General features: G+C 39.2%; 1 protein-coding gene across 1 annotated transcript in view; it reads left to right on the forward strand.

Moving 5' to 3' along the window:
- Positions 1-18,242, forward strand: part of CSMD1 (CUB and Sushi multiple domains 1) — a 1,215,136-nt gene that overhangs the window by 959,521 nt on the left and 237,373 nt on the right. The window contains exon 36 of the mRNA XM_017887857.1: positions 14,030-14,148. Within this exon, the coding sequence (XP_017743346.1) occupies positions 14,030-14,148 (119 nt within the window). The remainder of the gene's footprint in view (positions 1-14,029; positions 14,149-18,242) is intronic.

An 18,242-nucleotide genomic window follows, 5' to 3' on the forward strand; every position in this document is an offset into this window, starting at 1 on the left:
AAAAATTTTTAAAGGCAGCCAAACCAAAGAGAAAGATGTAAATATATTAGACACCTAGATTTTTATTTTTTTATTTTTTTATTTTTTGAGACGGAGTCTCGCAGTGTCGCCCAGGCTGGAGTGCAGTGGCGCGATCTCGGCTCACTGCAAGCTCCGCCTCCCGGGTTCCCGCCATTCTCCCGCCTCAGTCTCAAGTAGCTGGGACTACAGGCGCCGCCACCGCGCCCGGCTAGTTTTTTGTATTTTTAGTAGAGACGGGGTTTCACCGTGTTAGCCAGGAGGGTCTCGATCTCCTGACCTCGTGATCCACCTGCCTCGGCCTCCCAAAGTGCTGGGATTACAGGCTTGAGCCACCGCGCCCGGCCTAGATTTTTAAAATAACTATGATTAGGCTTTACATTTAGCTTTAAATGTTCTGAAATTATCTTTTGAAAAGAAAACACAGTAATTAAGAGAGATAACCTCTTTCTTAGTTCTGTATTCTAAAAGGTACTTGTTGTTTGTGAGAATATAGTCTTTTAAAAATTTTTCTAGAAAATATAGAAGTGATCTTTATGTCTCAATTTTTATTGTTTGTTTTTTGAGACAGAATCTCACTCTGTGGCCCAGGCTGGAGTGCAGTGGCATGATCTCAACTCACTGCAGCTTCAACCTCTTGGCCTCAAGCAATCCTCTCACCTCAGCCTCTGGAATAGCTGGGACGGAAGGTGAATGCCACAACAATCAGCTCATTTTTTGTATTCTTAATAGAGACAGGGTTTTACCATGTTGCCCAGCTAGTCACAAGTTCCTGAGCTTAAGCCATCTTCCCACCTCAACCTCCTAAAGTGCTGGAATCACAGGCTTGAGCCACTGTGCCCGGACTCTGTCTCAATTTTTGATATAATGTTGGGAACATAATATATAATTAACTGAATTAATTTCTGCAGGTGACTATGCTGATGATTAAATTGGTCAATAGACTATTACTGTGAAGTCATGCTTCTTATGAATGTGCCATTAAAATACTTCCTTAATTCTTGTTTTTAGTGATTAAGTATGAGCTACATTTCATTTCCTCATCTCAACACAGGTACTTAGAAGGAAGTATCTAAATGAGGATTAAAATTCTGGAAAATGCCTATGTCCTTTGAAATAAAACATACTAAACATTTTTAGCAGGACGTTGCCATTATTGAATGTAGATAACTTGGATTAGCTCCCTATAATTACAATAATCCTTATAAGCACATTCAAATTATTAATACATGCTTTCATGGCACTTAAATATTACATTAACACTACTGACGAGAGTTCTCAATTTGAATTTTGGTGGGCATGAGTAACATCACAGGAAATGTGAGATACGGAGAAAGCAGAACTCCAATATAGCAAGTGTGTTTACAGAGATTTCATTCTGTGCACTCAGAGACGAGAGCTTACTATCTCCAACAAAGGAAGCACCGTATAAACCAGCATTCACCCAATCGTGTAATGAAGTAATCTTCTTAATTGCCTCATGTTAAGACACTTACTGCATGTATTTCTGTATTAATCACTCCAGAAGATCTTTTTCCACATATGCATTTCAAACAATTTTCCTAAGACCCACCTTCAGCTTCACAGTTTGGCCACAAAGAATGCATTCTTGTGTCCCATTAAAATTGCTTTCATTAACATCAGTCAATGATTATTCACGTCTCTCTCATCCCTACTGTTCTCAGTGCACCAAGGACCATGGAAGTATCTAAAACAATGTAAATTCTGGCTTCTGTCTTACATCACAGAGATTTCCAGAGCCTCTTCTGGGAATGTCAAGTCACTTCTACAATATTATTTTAGGCATTCAATATTTATTTGTGTGTTGACTGTAACACAAAAAAACTAGTAACAGATTAAAACCTTACTTCTACTGGTGATATTTTGGCCTTTTAACAATTACTCAATGTAAGGGACAGGTCCAAAATAAATTACCTATTGTGGGATCTATCCAGCAGCCCACAGTGCAAGGGGGCTCTCTCTTTGTTCCCAGGCAGATCGGCAGGTCGAGAAATAATAGACACACACAAGATAGTGAAAGCTGGGTCCAGGAGGGTCACCACCTTCTGGTCCCACAGTGCCGCCCATGCACTGGATATACCAACATTTATTATTAAGTTTAGAGAGGGCGGGGGTAGGTTGGTGGGGGATTTAGGGTCATTTGATTATGAGGTGAGATGGTCACATGAGGATGAAGTAATTCTTTAACATAACATCTGTATGCAGAGGTACAGTATACAGAGATAAGAATTTACAAGATAGTGTGTGCATCAGTAATTTCTAACAGAGCCTTAAAACAGAAACACAGTCTTTCCATAACCTATGATTAGCAAGATATTAATCAGCAGTAACAGCTGCAGCAAAAGCTGGTCACAAACAATCCTTAGAAACAGGACGTGAAGCTAGACAACCAGTTACACCAGAAATTCTCAGAAGGGAGTATTCTTTAACCCTAAAGAGGCCTAGAAGAGCCGTGGCAAGAGAAGGCATTTATAGCCCTATCTTATGCATATGGACAGGCGTCCCTCATGCGTCCGTTTATAGGCTGTCCACAAGGGTCGCATTCCATTCCCAGAGCTATGAACATCTGCTTTTCTGGGATAGGAATCTTGGTGATGTGAAACGTCCCTGACTGCACGTCCATTCACAGGCTCNTTAGAAACAGGACGTGAAGCTAGACAACCAGTTACACCAGAAATTCTCAGAAGGGAGTATTCTTTAACCCTAAAGAGGCCTAGAAGAGCCGTGGCAAGAGAAGGCATTTATAGCCCTATCTTATGCATATGGACAGGCGTCCCTCATGCGTCCGTTTATAGGCTGTCCACAAGGGTCGCATTCCATTCCCAGAGCTATGAACATCTGCTTTTCTGGGATAGGAATCTTGGTGATGTGAAACGTCCCTGACTGCACGTCCATTCACAGGCTCTCTGCAGGGGGAAGCACATCACGCACTGTTGGCTCATTCTGGCAGTCCAACCTGGCATTGTCTTTACACAATCCTGCATGCAATTTTGTATTTACAATAATCAGGAGCATTTCATCTTTTATGCCATAACGATACTTTCAGGGGGTCTCCCTACAATTACCTATTCACATGATGCTTCAGTTGACGTCCTTCCTAAATAAAGTGATTGAAATAAAGTTGTCCTCGGCAAGTCTTTGGAGTTTCCATTGTAATGTATTTGACAAGGCAGGGGCAGGGGTGGACTTATCCTACAATCACTTCTCGGGACAGCCACTTACGATTCCCTCAGTTATTTAAGAGGTAGGTCCTATGAGTAACGTCATGTACTTACAAGCTGAACTCCTGGTTATTGCTTCAGAAAATCATCAATCATGAAACAAATTTTGCTGCTTCTCACTCTACTGTTGTTTTAGAATTTACGCATGTGGGAAAGGGTTTCATTGGAAATTGACAACTGCCATTGGGTGCATCTGCCCTTGTGCCCCATGGGAGACGATGTTTAGTTTGTTTTCCGTTAGGAATGACCTTCGCAGAGCGCATGTGGGCCTTCCTCCCATCTCCCCTGAGGGTGATCCTTTCTCCATTCCCCTTCCCATAAGTGTCCTGTAGGTTCCCTGTGTGCACCACTGATTATGCACACTCCACTCATATGTCCGGCTCTGCCCTCTTGACTCTGTAAGTAGAGTCACAACCAGACAACAAGATCAATGTGGTCTCTGCTAATGTCAAATTTACATTCTTGAGGTGGGGGCACAATTAGAAAGAAAATACCTAAATCTGGTTGTAGGTTATAAGCACCTTGAAGCAAATTGGCAGGGTTCTGAGGTGCAGATGACAGCAGAACCTCAGATTAAAAGTATCCCTGGAAAGAAAATGAGCAGTAGTCAGCCATAAATCACTTAGAAAAAAATGCTGTAATTGAAATCAAATAGCAATACAGAGACCCCAGGTGAAAAGAACCTAGCACATTTGTGAAACAAAACAAACAAGGAAGGGCTGTGAGCAATCAGAAAAGGAAGAAAAAGAAGAAAAGGAAAGAAACAAGGCTGAAAAGAAGGGGCAAGAGCCACAGTGTGCAGTACGTTGTAGCCCAGGATTTATTCTAAGAGTAATTGGAAGTCATTGACTCTACATAGTTCTGAGACAGGCAAGGACTCGCTTTACTGCATAAGGCAACTCTTAGGCTTTTGTAGATCCTTAAGTTTTTGAGTAAGTTTACTTTCATTAAATATAATATCATTTAGGTAGGTCTAGCCTTTGGAAACGGAAGCATGCTACAGAAAGGAAAACTGTTGAGTCACAGTGGATTTCTGAGCCCAAATATAGAGACATTGGATGCAAAATATTTAGCAAGTATTAAACTGGCATTATCTGAGCACACATATATCCTCTCTTCCCAAATAATAGGTAAATCTAAAGGGAGGATACTACAGAGAATATATTTCAATAGAGACCTAGATACAGAGAAGTATATTGTCTCATTGACAAGTGGTGCTCACTTGAAAATTATGATTATTCTGTTTTTTAAAATCATTCCTTTGGTTTCAGAATATGCTTACTAGCTTTAGAATTCATGATGTTATTCTACCAAATTTATCTCTTGGATGTTAAAACTTGAAAGAATTCTCTATTCTACCGCAGGTCTTGCAAATTTTTCATGGTAAGTAACCAGGGAATAAAGACTCTAGAAATGGAATAAGTAATGACTAGTGGCTCTGTGACTTAGCCAACCACCAACTAATCATTTATGAAAACTTCAGTCCCGTCATACTTTTGATCAAGGCTGTAGACACAGGGGAGTGGACTTTAGACATGTAAGTGGTATTGAGATGGTTGGTGAGTAAAGTTTTGAGTGGTAAAAAGTGAAATAGTATTTCAAGTGGAAATCAGGCTGGGATGTTTGGAGTCCCTCCACTCTCCTTTGCCAGGCTGTCGATTCTTTACGTCCTGTTGAATAAGTAAAAATGAAGTCAAAACTTTCTTTCCCAGAGAGAGGGCTTCGATCACAGTTCACCAGGAAGTTCTAAGAGATCTGTAATTGGCATTTAAGCCTTTTAAAAACTACCTTGTTAGGGCACTTGTTTATTTCTCATTTTAAAATATCTGTTCCCCCAAATCTTGTCATTCTCATGAACTGTAGTCATAAATTTCAAGTGATCTTTCTGTCCTTGACTTTTTTCAACACAACACCAAGCTCAGATTTATTCCAAAATGACACTTTGATCAGATCATTAATTATAGCCTGCTAAAAATCCTTCAGTGGTTCAACATTGTGTACCCTCTTTATTCCGACATTTCTAAATCATGTGGTAACTAGTTCATCACCCAAGTGTGTTGACTCGTTTGTTTTCATGTCATTTAATTATTAGGTAATAATGTCCAATCAGTGGGAAAATGCTTTAAAGAAATCAGGGATAGATTCTGTGATCATATCTTGTTTTCCATAGTCCGTTTTAAAGAAAAACTTACATAGTTCACTATTTTAATGTGTGAACAATTTTTGATCTTCACACATTTATGAACTGCTTTGTATTTCCTTTAGTTGTGCATGATGCATGAATTCATTGAAAATTAAATTCCCCATGGCCATTCAAGATCTTGGAGACAGTCACCAATCTTTAGGAGCTCAAGCTAAAGAGTGAGAGAGCTGTAAAGAAAAGACTGAAAATGCAGTATAGTCTGTGCTATGGGAGGGTAAAACACAAATTAGAGGTGCTGTTAGAAATAAAGCTCGGACCAGGTGCAGTGGCTCACGCCTGTAATCCCAGCACTTTGGGAGGCCGAGGCGGGCGGATCACGAGGTCAGGAGATCGAGACCATCCTGGCTAACACGGTGAAACCCCGTCTCTACTAAAAATACAAAAAAAATTAGCCGGGCTTGGTGGCGGCACCTGTAGTCCCAGCTACTTGGGAGGCAGAGGCAGGAGAATGGCGGGAACCCAGGAGGCGGAGCTTGCAGTGAGCCGAGATCGCGCCACTCACTCCAGCCTGGGCGACAGAGCGAGACTCCGTCTCAAAAAACAACAACAACAAAATTGAGCACTCAAACAAAGGATTTCTCAGCAAAGCACATTTACTTTTGCACAGGAGGGTGCTTCTAGCAGGGCTGGCTGCCACGAGAGCACCCCGAACAAAAGAGAATCGAAACTTTTATTCCTAACGCGACTCCTACACCTGTCCTTTCCCTGTTGGCTGGGGTCGGACTGCACAATTTAAGCTAGACTGAATTGGCTAAAGATTTAAACTTTCTTAGATGAGGTGGGTGTGTGATGGGAGACGGGAGAGGAGGAAGGGGTCATCCACACAGGACTCGAGAGCCAGCCCATTCTCAAATAAGGAAAGGCATGTGAGCTGGGGCTGTGACATGTCTGGGCATGTAGCCAGAAAGAAGAGAAGGAGAAGAAAGTAGGGGGTACTTGGAATTAGAGAATAAGAAGCGGAGCAGGCGGTTTGAAAAGAAACCGTGACATATCTCACAGGTGACCTGTTCAAACTTGTGCTATATTTCTAGCTCTAGACTCAGTGGGCTCCCCAGTCCTTTTCATTGTCATAAAAATATAAATAACATGACATTGTGTTAGCTATTGTTAAGTGTACAATTCAGTAGTTTTAAGTATACACACTTTATTTTGTAGCCAATCTCTATAATGTTCACATCTGGCAAAACTCTACACTCATTAAACACTAATTCTGTCTATCTGCTACCCCTAGCCCTAAGCAATCACATGTCCACTTTTTCCCTATGATTTCGACTACTAGAGATAGTTTATATGAGTGGAATCATACAATATTTGTCTTTTTTGTGACTGGCTTATTTCACTTAGCAGCAGAACGTAGACTTTTCACTCCATTGTTTTCTTTTTCATGTTTGATGTAGTCATGTTTGTATATTTTTGCTTTTGTTGCCTATAACTGTGGTCTCATATCAAAAAATCATTGCCAAATCCAAAGTCCTGAAACTTTTCCCCTGTGGTTTCTCCTAGCATGTCAACTTAGCTGTACTGTTTGGGGTAGAGTCCGTAATTCACTGAGATTCATGATTCCTATCCATGTGTAATAGACAGGTTATGTCATTTCCTGGTTTATGACCTTGAATACATTACTTACCATCTGCCCATGAATGAGGATACTGATCCAGGTTGTTGGTGGGTGGTGCGCAGACCAAAATAGTCCTGTGACCAGAGAAATTTTGCAAACCATGTATTAAATAAACTTGATGAGAGTTCATCACTGCAGAGTTTCTCTGCACCAGTAAAACGCTAATATAATTTGTGAACCCCTGAGAGAGACAGAGAACATTTTACTTGCCCCAAAGGTATTTTTTCACTTCCCTTGACACCAGACATGCACTCCTTTATGCTTTGAAGAGACTGTAGGATGTAACAAGTGGAAATAATAGAAATAGCTTTTATGATATATGTCAAAGCTGCCAACAGTTTACAGATGAGACAAAATCTTTTTACCTCTACAAACAATCTAAACTTCCCAGATGATAAATTAAACAGTAGTTTATTTTCTTTCTTAAGGTACTATGTTATTAATGACGTTTTCCATATGGATTTTTTTTTTTGTGATGAAGACTTACTGACTCCTTACACACTGTGGCATAGAAGTCTGGGTGCAGAGGTACACATTTATAGTTGTCTATAATCACAGCATTTGACATTTACTTCATCCATTGTCAAGCTCACGTGATGTCTTCTTGGGCGACTTGGTTTCTTTCTTCACCCATGTTCCAGCACATTATCTCAACTTTAATGCAATTTTTCCAGTTCAGAGTTTATAAAATTAATCAGCAGCACCTCTGTGTTAGGGTGTACCATACCTACATGCATCTGAAAAAGGAGGAATTTTCACCTGCGTGTTGTGTACCAAAGAATAATTATTTAGTTAATTACAATAAACACTACAGCCAATGAGTTGTTTTCTTTTCAAAATTAGAGAATAACCACTTATGTTCCACATAGTGTTTGTGTTCTACCTGGGTATCGAATACTCAGGTATCTGTACATGCCTGTATTTTGATTTCTTGACCTTGTTTCATGCTACTCCTCTATTAATCTCTTTACATGGATCTGCTTCCTTCACTCTCTGTTTATCAACTTTTTTGTTTTGAACTCTCTAGTCTGAAATATCTTTTTTTTTTTTTTTCTAATTGTGATGTTTGAAAACTTTACACTCTGCCAGTCATGCAAAATTGAGAAAAATTGCCCAAGGTCATTTCAGTTTGTAATATCTACAACAGTCCCATTTGTCCTGTTCTAAGTATTTGATTAAAATTGCATGTTTATCATGTGTTCTAAAATCATTTTCATTTGGAAGATTTAAGGAAACTCTTCTCAGAATTTTGCCTGATGGATTTAGAAAAATGTCTACAATAAATTCCAGGGACCTGATGAGGCTTATTGTTATATTCTGATTCTTAATGCTCACATTTTATGATCAGTGATAGGTGAAGCTATTAAACTATTTTTGGTCAAATTAGGACATTCATCTTCTTAATGGCTGTGTTTTCTATTCTTTGCTTTCATAGGCTATATTCATGAGGTTTAAAAACTTCTTTTGCTACATTCTACATCTAATTGCAACTTTACTTAGAAGTATATTTGTAAATGTCCAAATTTTAACATTGGAGTTGAACACAAAAGGTATCCATGGATAATATTATGTAAAACACTACAGTACATAAGACTTACCTCCTTTCCCACTGCCTGTGTTTTGTTCTTTTTTGTTTAAGCGTTTCTAAATGTTTAGATTGCACAAGAATTACCTTTATGTTGTCTTCACATTTAATCAGCGGACCTGGGGATTCAGAATCCTGTATTAGGTAGGTGCAAAAATAATTGTAGTTTTTGCCATTAAAAGTGATAGCCAACCTAATAGTTTGTGAACCACCTTTTTTTCCCGCCCCCCTGAGGTGGAGTCTCGCTCTGCCACCCAGGCTGGAGTGCAGTGGTACGATCTCGGCTCACTGCAACCTCCGCCTCCTGGGTTTAGGCAATTCTCCTGCCTCACCCTCCCAAGTAGCTGGGATTACACTCACATGCCACCATGCCTAGCTAATTTTTGTAATCTTAGTGGAGATGGGATTTCACCACGTTGGCCAGGCTGCTCTGGAACTTTTGACTTTGTGATCCACCCGTGTTGGCCTCCCAAAATGCTGGGATTACGGACGTGAGCCACCGTGCCCGGCTCTGTGAACCACCTTTTAAAGAAACATTGCCTTTTCCCATATGATATATTATCATTTATGGTATAAAGCATATGTATGCTATGATTTGAAAGAAGTAGAAATTATTTCTCTAGAAAATTTTGCTAAACAATATGACAGCTTACTTTTTCCCAGATATCTCTGCTTCTGGAAAATTAATCTAGAATTTTCCTATCATAGTTATGTTTTATTACTTCTTTCTAGTCTGCCTTAAGAATAATTCTTTTTATTTGTATATGTCTTACTAGATACCTATCTTTTGTGTCTAAATAAATAGCTTATAAATGTGTATTTCTATAGGTTTGCCCGTTATTTATATGATACTGCTACCTCTGGCTTGACAATGTAAGAGATCAGTTTCAATCAATGTAAACATCTTTCTTCTAAAACGCTTCAGGAAAGGGAGACTTGTTGATTAGCATCCTCTTTTCATTTTTATTTTTTATTTTACTTTTTTGAGATGGATTCTCACTCTGTTGCCCAGGCTGGAGTGCAGTGGTGTGACCTTGGCTCACTGCAACCTGCTTCCTGCCTCAGCCTCCCAAGTAGGTGGGATTACAGGCACACACCACCACGCCCAGCTACTTTTTGCGTTTTTAATAGAGACGGGGTTTCAGGGCCATGTTGGCCAGGCTGGTCCTGAGCACCTGACCTCAGGTGATCTGCCTGCCCCAGCCTCCCAAAGTGCCGGGATTACAGGCATGAGCCACCATGCCCAGCCTAACAAAGATGATATGATAAGAAGTTTCGAACATAATTCTTTTTAAAATTCTTTTTTTTAAAACTACATAATTCTTTTAAAACCTAAAAAGAGAATTATGTATGCATGTATGGTCTCAAGCTTACCTTCTATACAGTTCATATTTATTACCAAGCACCACCCTGCCTACTTTCTATCATATCATCTTTGTTTCACATTTTTACTAATACAGGGAATAAATATAAATAGTCTAATTTTTTTCTGTACCAAAAATTCGTCACTAGACGACCTTCTGTCCCCTAAAGGTCAGAAGGTTCACAGCCTTGTCTTCTATGTTACTGTCTACATTCCCCCATCTCCTTTCTGGTTTTTCTGTTTCGGATCCATTCTGTAGTTGGTTGATTTCTCTCAAAAGCTTTCACCCCATTCCTAAAAAGCTCAGGGCTCTCCTGTGCTCCACTCTTGCCCTATTTTAACATCCCCACCTCTGCCTGTCTGTCAAGCCCAGCTGTTTTCTGCCCCTGCATCTGACACACCGTTACCGACATGAAAATGTCTGCAGTGTTTCCCCCGATCCATGACAAAAAAATACTGTTCTCTCAGCACTTTGGGGAGGCCGAGGCGGGCAGATCACCAGGTCAGAGATCGCGCTGAGTGAGCTGAGATCGCGCCACTGCACTCCAGCCTGGGCGGCAGAGCAATAAAAAAAATAAAAAACACTGCTCTCACGGTGACTTGAATTACTCCTAGTTGCAGGCGAATTAGTGCATCTTTATGAGCAAAATGCAGCGTTTGGAAAATACTTGGGCTCTGATCATATCAATCACTTATACACTTTGTCACTCCATTTCTGGATGGATAGAATAGCAGCTTTAAATACTATTGCTAAAAAATATTCTTTTTTTTTTTTTTTTTTTTTTTTTTGAGGCGGAGTCCTTCCGCTCTGTCGCCAGGCTGGAGTGCAGTGCCGGATTCAGCTCACTGCAACGCCTCCGCCTCCGGGTTCCCGCCATTTCTTCCCTGCCTCAGCCTCCCCAAGTAGCTGGGACATACAGGCGCCGCCACCTGCCCGGCTAGTTTTTGTATTTTTTAGTGGAGACGGGGTTTCACCCTATTGCCAGGATGGTCTGATCTCCTGACCTTCGTGATCCTCTCCCGTCTCGGCCGCCCAAATAGTGCTGGGATTACAGGCTTGAGGCCACCGCACCTTGGCTGCTAAAAAATATTCTTACACATACCAGGTATTTATCTCTTTGCACTCTTAGCTTCTAACATATACTGGATGTATAGTGACACTGGTGAAGGGAGAAGAAAAGATTTTTTTTTTTTACATTTCAAATATTGTACTCTGCATAGAACTACTTCCTGAGTCTGGCCGTATTAAACACTGGTCAAAATGGTATTTTTTGTGTTTTTATTTTATTCATTTATTTATAATTATAAATTAATTATAATTCCTGAATGGCCAGATATAAATGCAAATTTTTTTTTTCCAGAGGATCAATTGAATAGAATTCAAGAAAGGAGAAAATGACAATAAATCAATACATAATAACTGCATATAAATCAACATATAATAAATAAAAACACATCATATAGATAAAACATGCAAGTTTAGTAACTGGACTTTAATATGAATTGTAATGTTTCATTTTTCATTTCAAAATATTTTTTCTTTATATTTGGAACCGTTTCCATAATTGATATTCTTCCTTCTGTGTCACACCTGGTGTGTCCTTGAAGTATCTCAGAATGATGATGACTTAGTATCACCCTCAAGTAGATTTTTAGTATTCTGTACTGTAGTTAGAAATATAGCTAGTATTTTAAGTACACGGTTTTTCAGGGGGAAATAAAAAACTCAGAGATGAATGGTAGATGACCTTGCTAATATGTGGTAACAAAGAAAGGATGGGATTTAAATGTAGTGATCTATATTCTAAAGTTAAAACAAAAGATTTTAGACTTACATTAGTAAAACAAGTTAAAGGCCTACATGATTTTATATATTTTTTCATATTTAGCAGCTTTATCTTCTATGTAAAGCCCCAATGGCTTAAAAATCTGTGGTAGGAATAAAATACATTACTGCTTAATGCTTACGGCATTTTATACTTTTAAAAATACAGCCATTTAAGGAAAATCTATTTCAACTTAGAAAAAGTTCATGGCACTCCTCATACCTACTCATTCCATACAGAATCAATGGGTTCTGTGGCTTGCCATTACTCAGCTAGTTTATGTACCAGTGCTTTCCCTTCTGACCTGAATTCCATAGCATGGGATTCTCAAATGAACAATCCCAGTACTGTAAGATGAAGACACTTCTCTGTCTCCATTTCACCCTCTCAGATTTGGAGAAACACTCGGCAAGCTGGTGAAGGATTTGGGATGGTGTTGCCTCCAACTCAGCAGGTCTGGGGTCGCCACTGATGGACGTATCTCTTATAGGCTCCAACATCAAAGCAGTAGAGGAAATGCACTGTTAGCTCACCACACATGAGATATCAGGTTCATATACACAGACACACCAACCTGTGCAACTCTGCAGCCAGGAGGACTTCGCTTTGCCTTCTGTTTAATATTAGACACAAGGAGCCTGTCTATGAGGGTCTGGTGGGGATCGGAGTTAGTATAATGCGTCTGGCACGGTGACGGCCATGCAGGGATGACCCAGGATTTCCCTTGGCCTTGGTGCTGACTCTGTAGCTATGACCCAGAGCTGCTTCCTGAGTGGGCACTGCATGAGTCACACTGGGTCTCGTGCTTGGTGGTTGCTGGTTTTGAAGTTCTTAATCACTTCATCTTTGCACTTGTGCTGCCTTTTTTTTTTTTTTTTTTCCTGAAAGTGAAGTCTGGTGAGACACGGAGCAGGCATGGAGCAGAGAAAACCAACTGGCCTCAGGGCAGAGCCCTGCTTAGCGACCAGCCCCATGGGCAGTGCAGGCAGCTGCGTCCTCGCTGTGCCTGGGGACCACTAGCATGTGGCTGCCCCTGCGTGGACCTGTTCTCCTGCTTTTTTTTTTTTTGCTTCTGATTAACTGAAGTCCTACTCAACTCCTCCACCCCAGCTTCCTTTCTGAGAGTCCCAGTCAATTAAGTAATCTGATAAGTTCACTCCTGTTGTTGTGAAGTACAAGAACTCAAATATGAATCCAGGGCCACGTAAAGAATGTGAAGCTGACCTACCTAGAGAAGCCCTTCTCCACTATTTCTTCATGATGTGTTAGAATAATGGAATAAATTGTTCGTATTCAACAAGTCCTTAGCACCGTTTCAAATGCATTTTTAAATTAAATGAATTAATATATCCATCAACATCCAATGCTGTACACTTTAGATCCTCAGAACTTGCTCATCTCACAATGGAAAGTTTGTACCTTTTGATAAACCAAAATCAATTTTTGATTCTACAAAATACGATGTCTGCATATCTTGTTTATTCTTATGATAAGGATTTATACAGAGAGGTTTCAGTGTTTTAGAGTTAGTTTATCTGATCTTTAGGCTGAGTTCCAATACTATATGATGCCTTTAAAAAATCTGTGAGTGTCTTAATTGAATGCAATTCATCTAGGAAAGTGCAGGATTACAGCTTTAGGTTCTGTAAATATTGTTTCTGTTTAATGAAGAACAGACTGTTCATGAGATCCTTTTTGTTATCTTTAAGAGAAAGAGAGAGATTGAATATAAAAATTTTTTTTTGTAGAAGAACAGAATTCCCAGATTCACATATAAGTTTTTTTTTGTATATATAAAGACTGCTAAGTATGCTTGAAAAACAAAAGTAAGAGGACAATATCCTTGAGTTTTACATACCATAAAACACAATTTTGGAGACTTTCTACAATATGTATATATTGAAGTTGGGATCTATGTGGAAGTAACAAATTTTGTTATTTAAATCAAAGCCTTGATTCACTGTATAATAAAATGAGATAATTTAATTTTAAGAATTAACTCATAGCTCTGATTTAAAGGTACTCAAAGTCTTCTTGGTAGAATAACAAGGATTAAAGAATTAAAGTCTTTGTTCATTTCTACAGGAGAGCAATAGAAAGAAACTTTGGTTATTCAAATGGTAAGAATGTTGTTTACATCATATAACTTCTAGCATTTTTCTTTGCATTTCTAGCTGTCGGTCTCGCTGCATGCCAAGAACCAGCCCTCCCCAGCAACAGCATCAAAATCGGAGATCGGTACATGGTGAACGACGTGCTCTCCTTCCAGTGCGAGCCCGGGTACACCCTGCAGGTATCCTTCTTCTCAGTGCTCAGGATTAACACACACACGGTCATCTTTGTGCAGCTCTCTTAAAGCCAAAGCCCTCACTTTGTACCCAGAAAGCGGATTTGGTTTTCCTCACTTAGCTTGTGAATCATACTATTCATATTAAATCATGCATGTTGGTCATCTTCATCACCGTTTGGAACCAGCTTTTAAGTGATAAAGTACTCTTTATAAGCTAAGCATTCGATTTTTCACAATTATTTTATTTCACAATGTATGTGTTCCCAATAACTATGCACAGAGCATTCTAGGGGCAAAGTGTCAACACCGTCTCTTTGAAAGTCCTCTCCTGGCAGCCAGTAACTGAATCCGCTTCTGAATGTGCGTGTCCTACTCGGCAAACTGTTCTCATCGTTCAGTATAAGTCATCATTAATGCCCGCTTTGGGCTAAGTAGTTAAGTCATCAAAATAAAATATTTAAATAAGTTTTAAAAACCATTAAGTAGAAGTTTTTAAATGAACTTTTACTATCATCTGTATAAAGAGATTTGTTAGTTGGTTTGTTTGTCTGAGAGGGAGTCTCGCTCTGTTGCCAAGGCTGGAGTGCAGTGGCATAATTCCCAGGTTCAAACTATTCTCCAGGTTCAAACTATTCTCCTACCTCAGCCTCCCAAGTAGCTGGAATTACAGGCACCTGCCACCACACCCGGCTGATTTTTGTATTTTTAGTAGAGATGCGGTTTCACTATGTTGGCCAGACTGGTCTTAAACTTCTGACCTCAGGTGATCCACCTGCCTTGGCCTCCCAAAGTGCTGGGATTACAGGTGTGAGCCACCATACCCAGTCAAGAGTTTTTTATATAAAAGTTTCGATGAATGATTTATAATCTAATGTATGGCAAGATTAATCGTTTTTCTCTTATTATTTATTATTAATATCTTCTAGTTTAACCATGAGTAATGAGTAAGCCTACTCTCAGAATAGTTTCTGTCACTTGGCATAATTATTATATAATTCTCCCTGCCAGCAATAAAAATTGATAACCAAAATATGTATATTCTAAAGTCAGCAGAAATATATGTCAATTGACATTCCAGCTCTTCAGTTAATTCAGGTAATAGAATGTTTTAGCTGTCTGTCTATAATGACACTGAAACTGATAGGTTTTAAAGGAAAATTGTTTAGCCATGTTCTTATATGCAGATTTGTAACACTACAGCAGTGAAATAACACCATTGCATGGAATTCAATTTCTGCACATACATTGGGGTAAATATTGTGTAGCACTGAATCAAGTTAAGAGCAAGAACATCGGCTGGCAAATACTGAATGCTAAAGGGATGCATTACCAAGTGCTTTATATACAAAATCTCACTACTCTTGACCAACTGTGGGACATGGGTACCATGTGATGTATGCTTTCAGCTTAGAGAAAATATCTGTGAAATAACTGGCACACTTTAGTAAAGGAAAACTATTGTTGCTGTTATTAGAAACCAATATCAGTGTATAAAGCCACCTTCCTAAGAACAAACCTGCAACTTACATTATAACACCACCTTGGTGGGTGCCATAATAATTGTTGTAACTCTGCAAAAAGATGGGCGGCAGAACAAGAGTCTCTATAGCAGAAACTATAGTGAGTAGGCACTCCTGAAAAAGTTGAGCAACCTCAATAAGTTTGTGACCAAACACACGCAGGCTATTCAGGCTGAATCTTTAAGACACAACATTTCTGATCCACATGATATGGTAGAAAGAATTATCCTAGGCCAGGTGCAGTGGCTCACACCTGTCATCCCAACACTTTGGGATTCCAAAGTCCGAGGATCACTTGAATCCAGGAGTTTGAGACCAGCCTGGGCAAGACATCAAGACACCACCTCTACAACAAATACAAAAATGAGCTGGGCATGGTGGCGCATTCCTGTAGTCAGTTACTTGGGAGGCTGAGGTGGGAGGATCGCTTGAAACAGGAGGCGGAGGTTGCAGTGAGCTGAGATTGCACCACTGCACTCCAGCCTGCGTGACAGAGCAAGACCCCGTCTCAAAAAAGAAGAAAAAAAGAAGAATTGTCTTTCATATCCCAAGGGTCTCATTTAGAGGGACACCTCAGTCTATACTGACATGCTGTTTTTGTGCCTTGTTTGGGGCTTGCTTTATAATGGCCTGAAATCAGGTAAATAGCATGTTTCTTCTATTCTCCCTCAAATTCCCACACGTTAATATTTGCCCTTGCTCATGAATGTTCATCTTCTTTCTACCGGATGGTGAGACTTTGTGTTCTTTTACAAGTGATATTATGATGGTCCTCAGAGAAGAAACTAGAAATAATTCTTTACTAGAGAAATTTCTTATAATGGATTATTGAATATGCTGCTTAGGGACACAGGCCTGTGGATGCACTTCTGCACAGTCCAACAGACCGTTTATTAGCTCTGTTTTTCAAGTGCAAACTAAGCTGTGTTTCTTTGCTTTGTTACAAACAATGCCAGGCTTTGAGTTTGCAAGCTGCTGTTTGCCATTCACATGAGCGAAAAAGGATTCTGGATTTTTTTTTTAATTGCTAACAACTGACAATTTTACTAACACATTAATATATTTGGAACAACAGATGCTTCAATTACATATTAGTCATGAAAAGCATTGTTCCTGGCATAGTTCACACGTGAGTGTCTATAAATATATATGTCTCGCAAGATTCAGGAGCCTGCCGTGACATCACATGCTGAAAGTAAATGCTGAATATTGAATGATGTATGACTTCCATCTTCTCTCAACTTGTTTTCATGGTCTTTTAAAGCATAAAAAAGAAAATTCCCATTGGGGTAAAAACTAGTAAATAAATGCACAGGGTTCTCTCTTGTTTTGATTTATTAGAAAACTTGTAGCTAGAATCACTCATCTGAAATGTTTATACCAAAATCAATAGCAGAATATTACCTAAATTGGTAATAAATGACCATTTTATTGGTAGTCTCTGATGAAAATGTGTTGAGACTTTTGAACTTTATGTTTATCCCTATTTCAGAAGGAAATTCATAAGAATAATTTAATGAATCAGAGAATGGGGATACACAGAGTATAAATGACAGCAGCACAAAATTGCCTGGAGTATCTTCTTTAAAATTAAATATAGTCTTCTTTACTATAACTACTTTTAAAAATACCAAGAGGTATGAGAAAGTTAGTTTGGTGGCAGATGGATTGAGTATGAAATATTTGAGAGCTTAGGGAATCGGTTTGCCATTGATAACTGCATTAGTGCAAATGCTTGTTTGATGCATTCCCAGTGTGGCTGGAATTATTTAACATAAATTAAATATTGTTTTTCAGTTGCCTCTATGCCAATCGTGGGTGGCAAATGGAAATTTATGAGATAAGCAAACCTGGCTGATAAGGCCACCGAGTCACAATCAGGAAAAAGAATAAAAATAGACCACACACAGAGGTCTCATGGATCACTTCTCTTTTATTGTGAAAGAGATGTTAGCACAAAACATCTTTGAATTTAACCCTCTACTCTTTGATTTTTTTTTTCCATGAGAAAGATTAGAACAGATTTTTGAAAGTAGAACATGGAAAATTCATATATTTACAGGGTAAAGAGACCCAGAGTAATGAGGGTTAATTTCATTGCAGGCAGGTTGATGTGACGTGTGAGGATGTCTAGTGAGAAAATGAACGTGAAGTCTCCTTTTTCTGTGATACAGGAAGAACCGACCCAGTGCTTTGCTGAACCCTGGTAGTCATGTGACTTGTAACCATAGACACCCACCGAAGCTACCTTTTCATAAGCGGACTTTGTATCGTTGATATTGTGGCCTTCTTATCACCACCTAGTACTTTCTAATTATTTTCAGCCTCTTAGACCAAAAGCTATAAATTCTGGCAAATGGAAAAAAAAACAAAACAAAACAAAAAAAAACACGCTTGTTTTTCTTGTGAATTTGTTTGAGTTATTTGTAGATTCTGGACATTAGCCCTTTGTCAGATTAGTAGACTGCAAAAATTTTCTCCCATTCTGTAGGTTGCCTGTTCACTCTGATGGTAGTTTCTTTTGCTGTGCAGAAGCTCTTTAATTAGATCCCATTTGTCAATTTTGGCTTTTGTTGC

This window comes from Rhinopithecus bieti, unplaced genomic scaffold (assembly GCF_001698545.2).
Source record: "Rhinopithecus bieti isolate Rb0 unplaced genomic scaffold, ASM169854v2 scaffold_15838, whole genome shotgun sequence".
Taxonomy (NCBI): domain Eukaryota; kingdom Metazoa; phylum Chordata; class Mammalia; order Primates; family Cercopithecidae; genus Rhinopithecus; species Rhinopithecus bieti.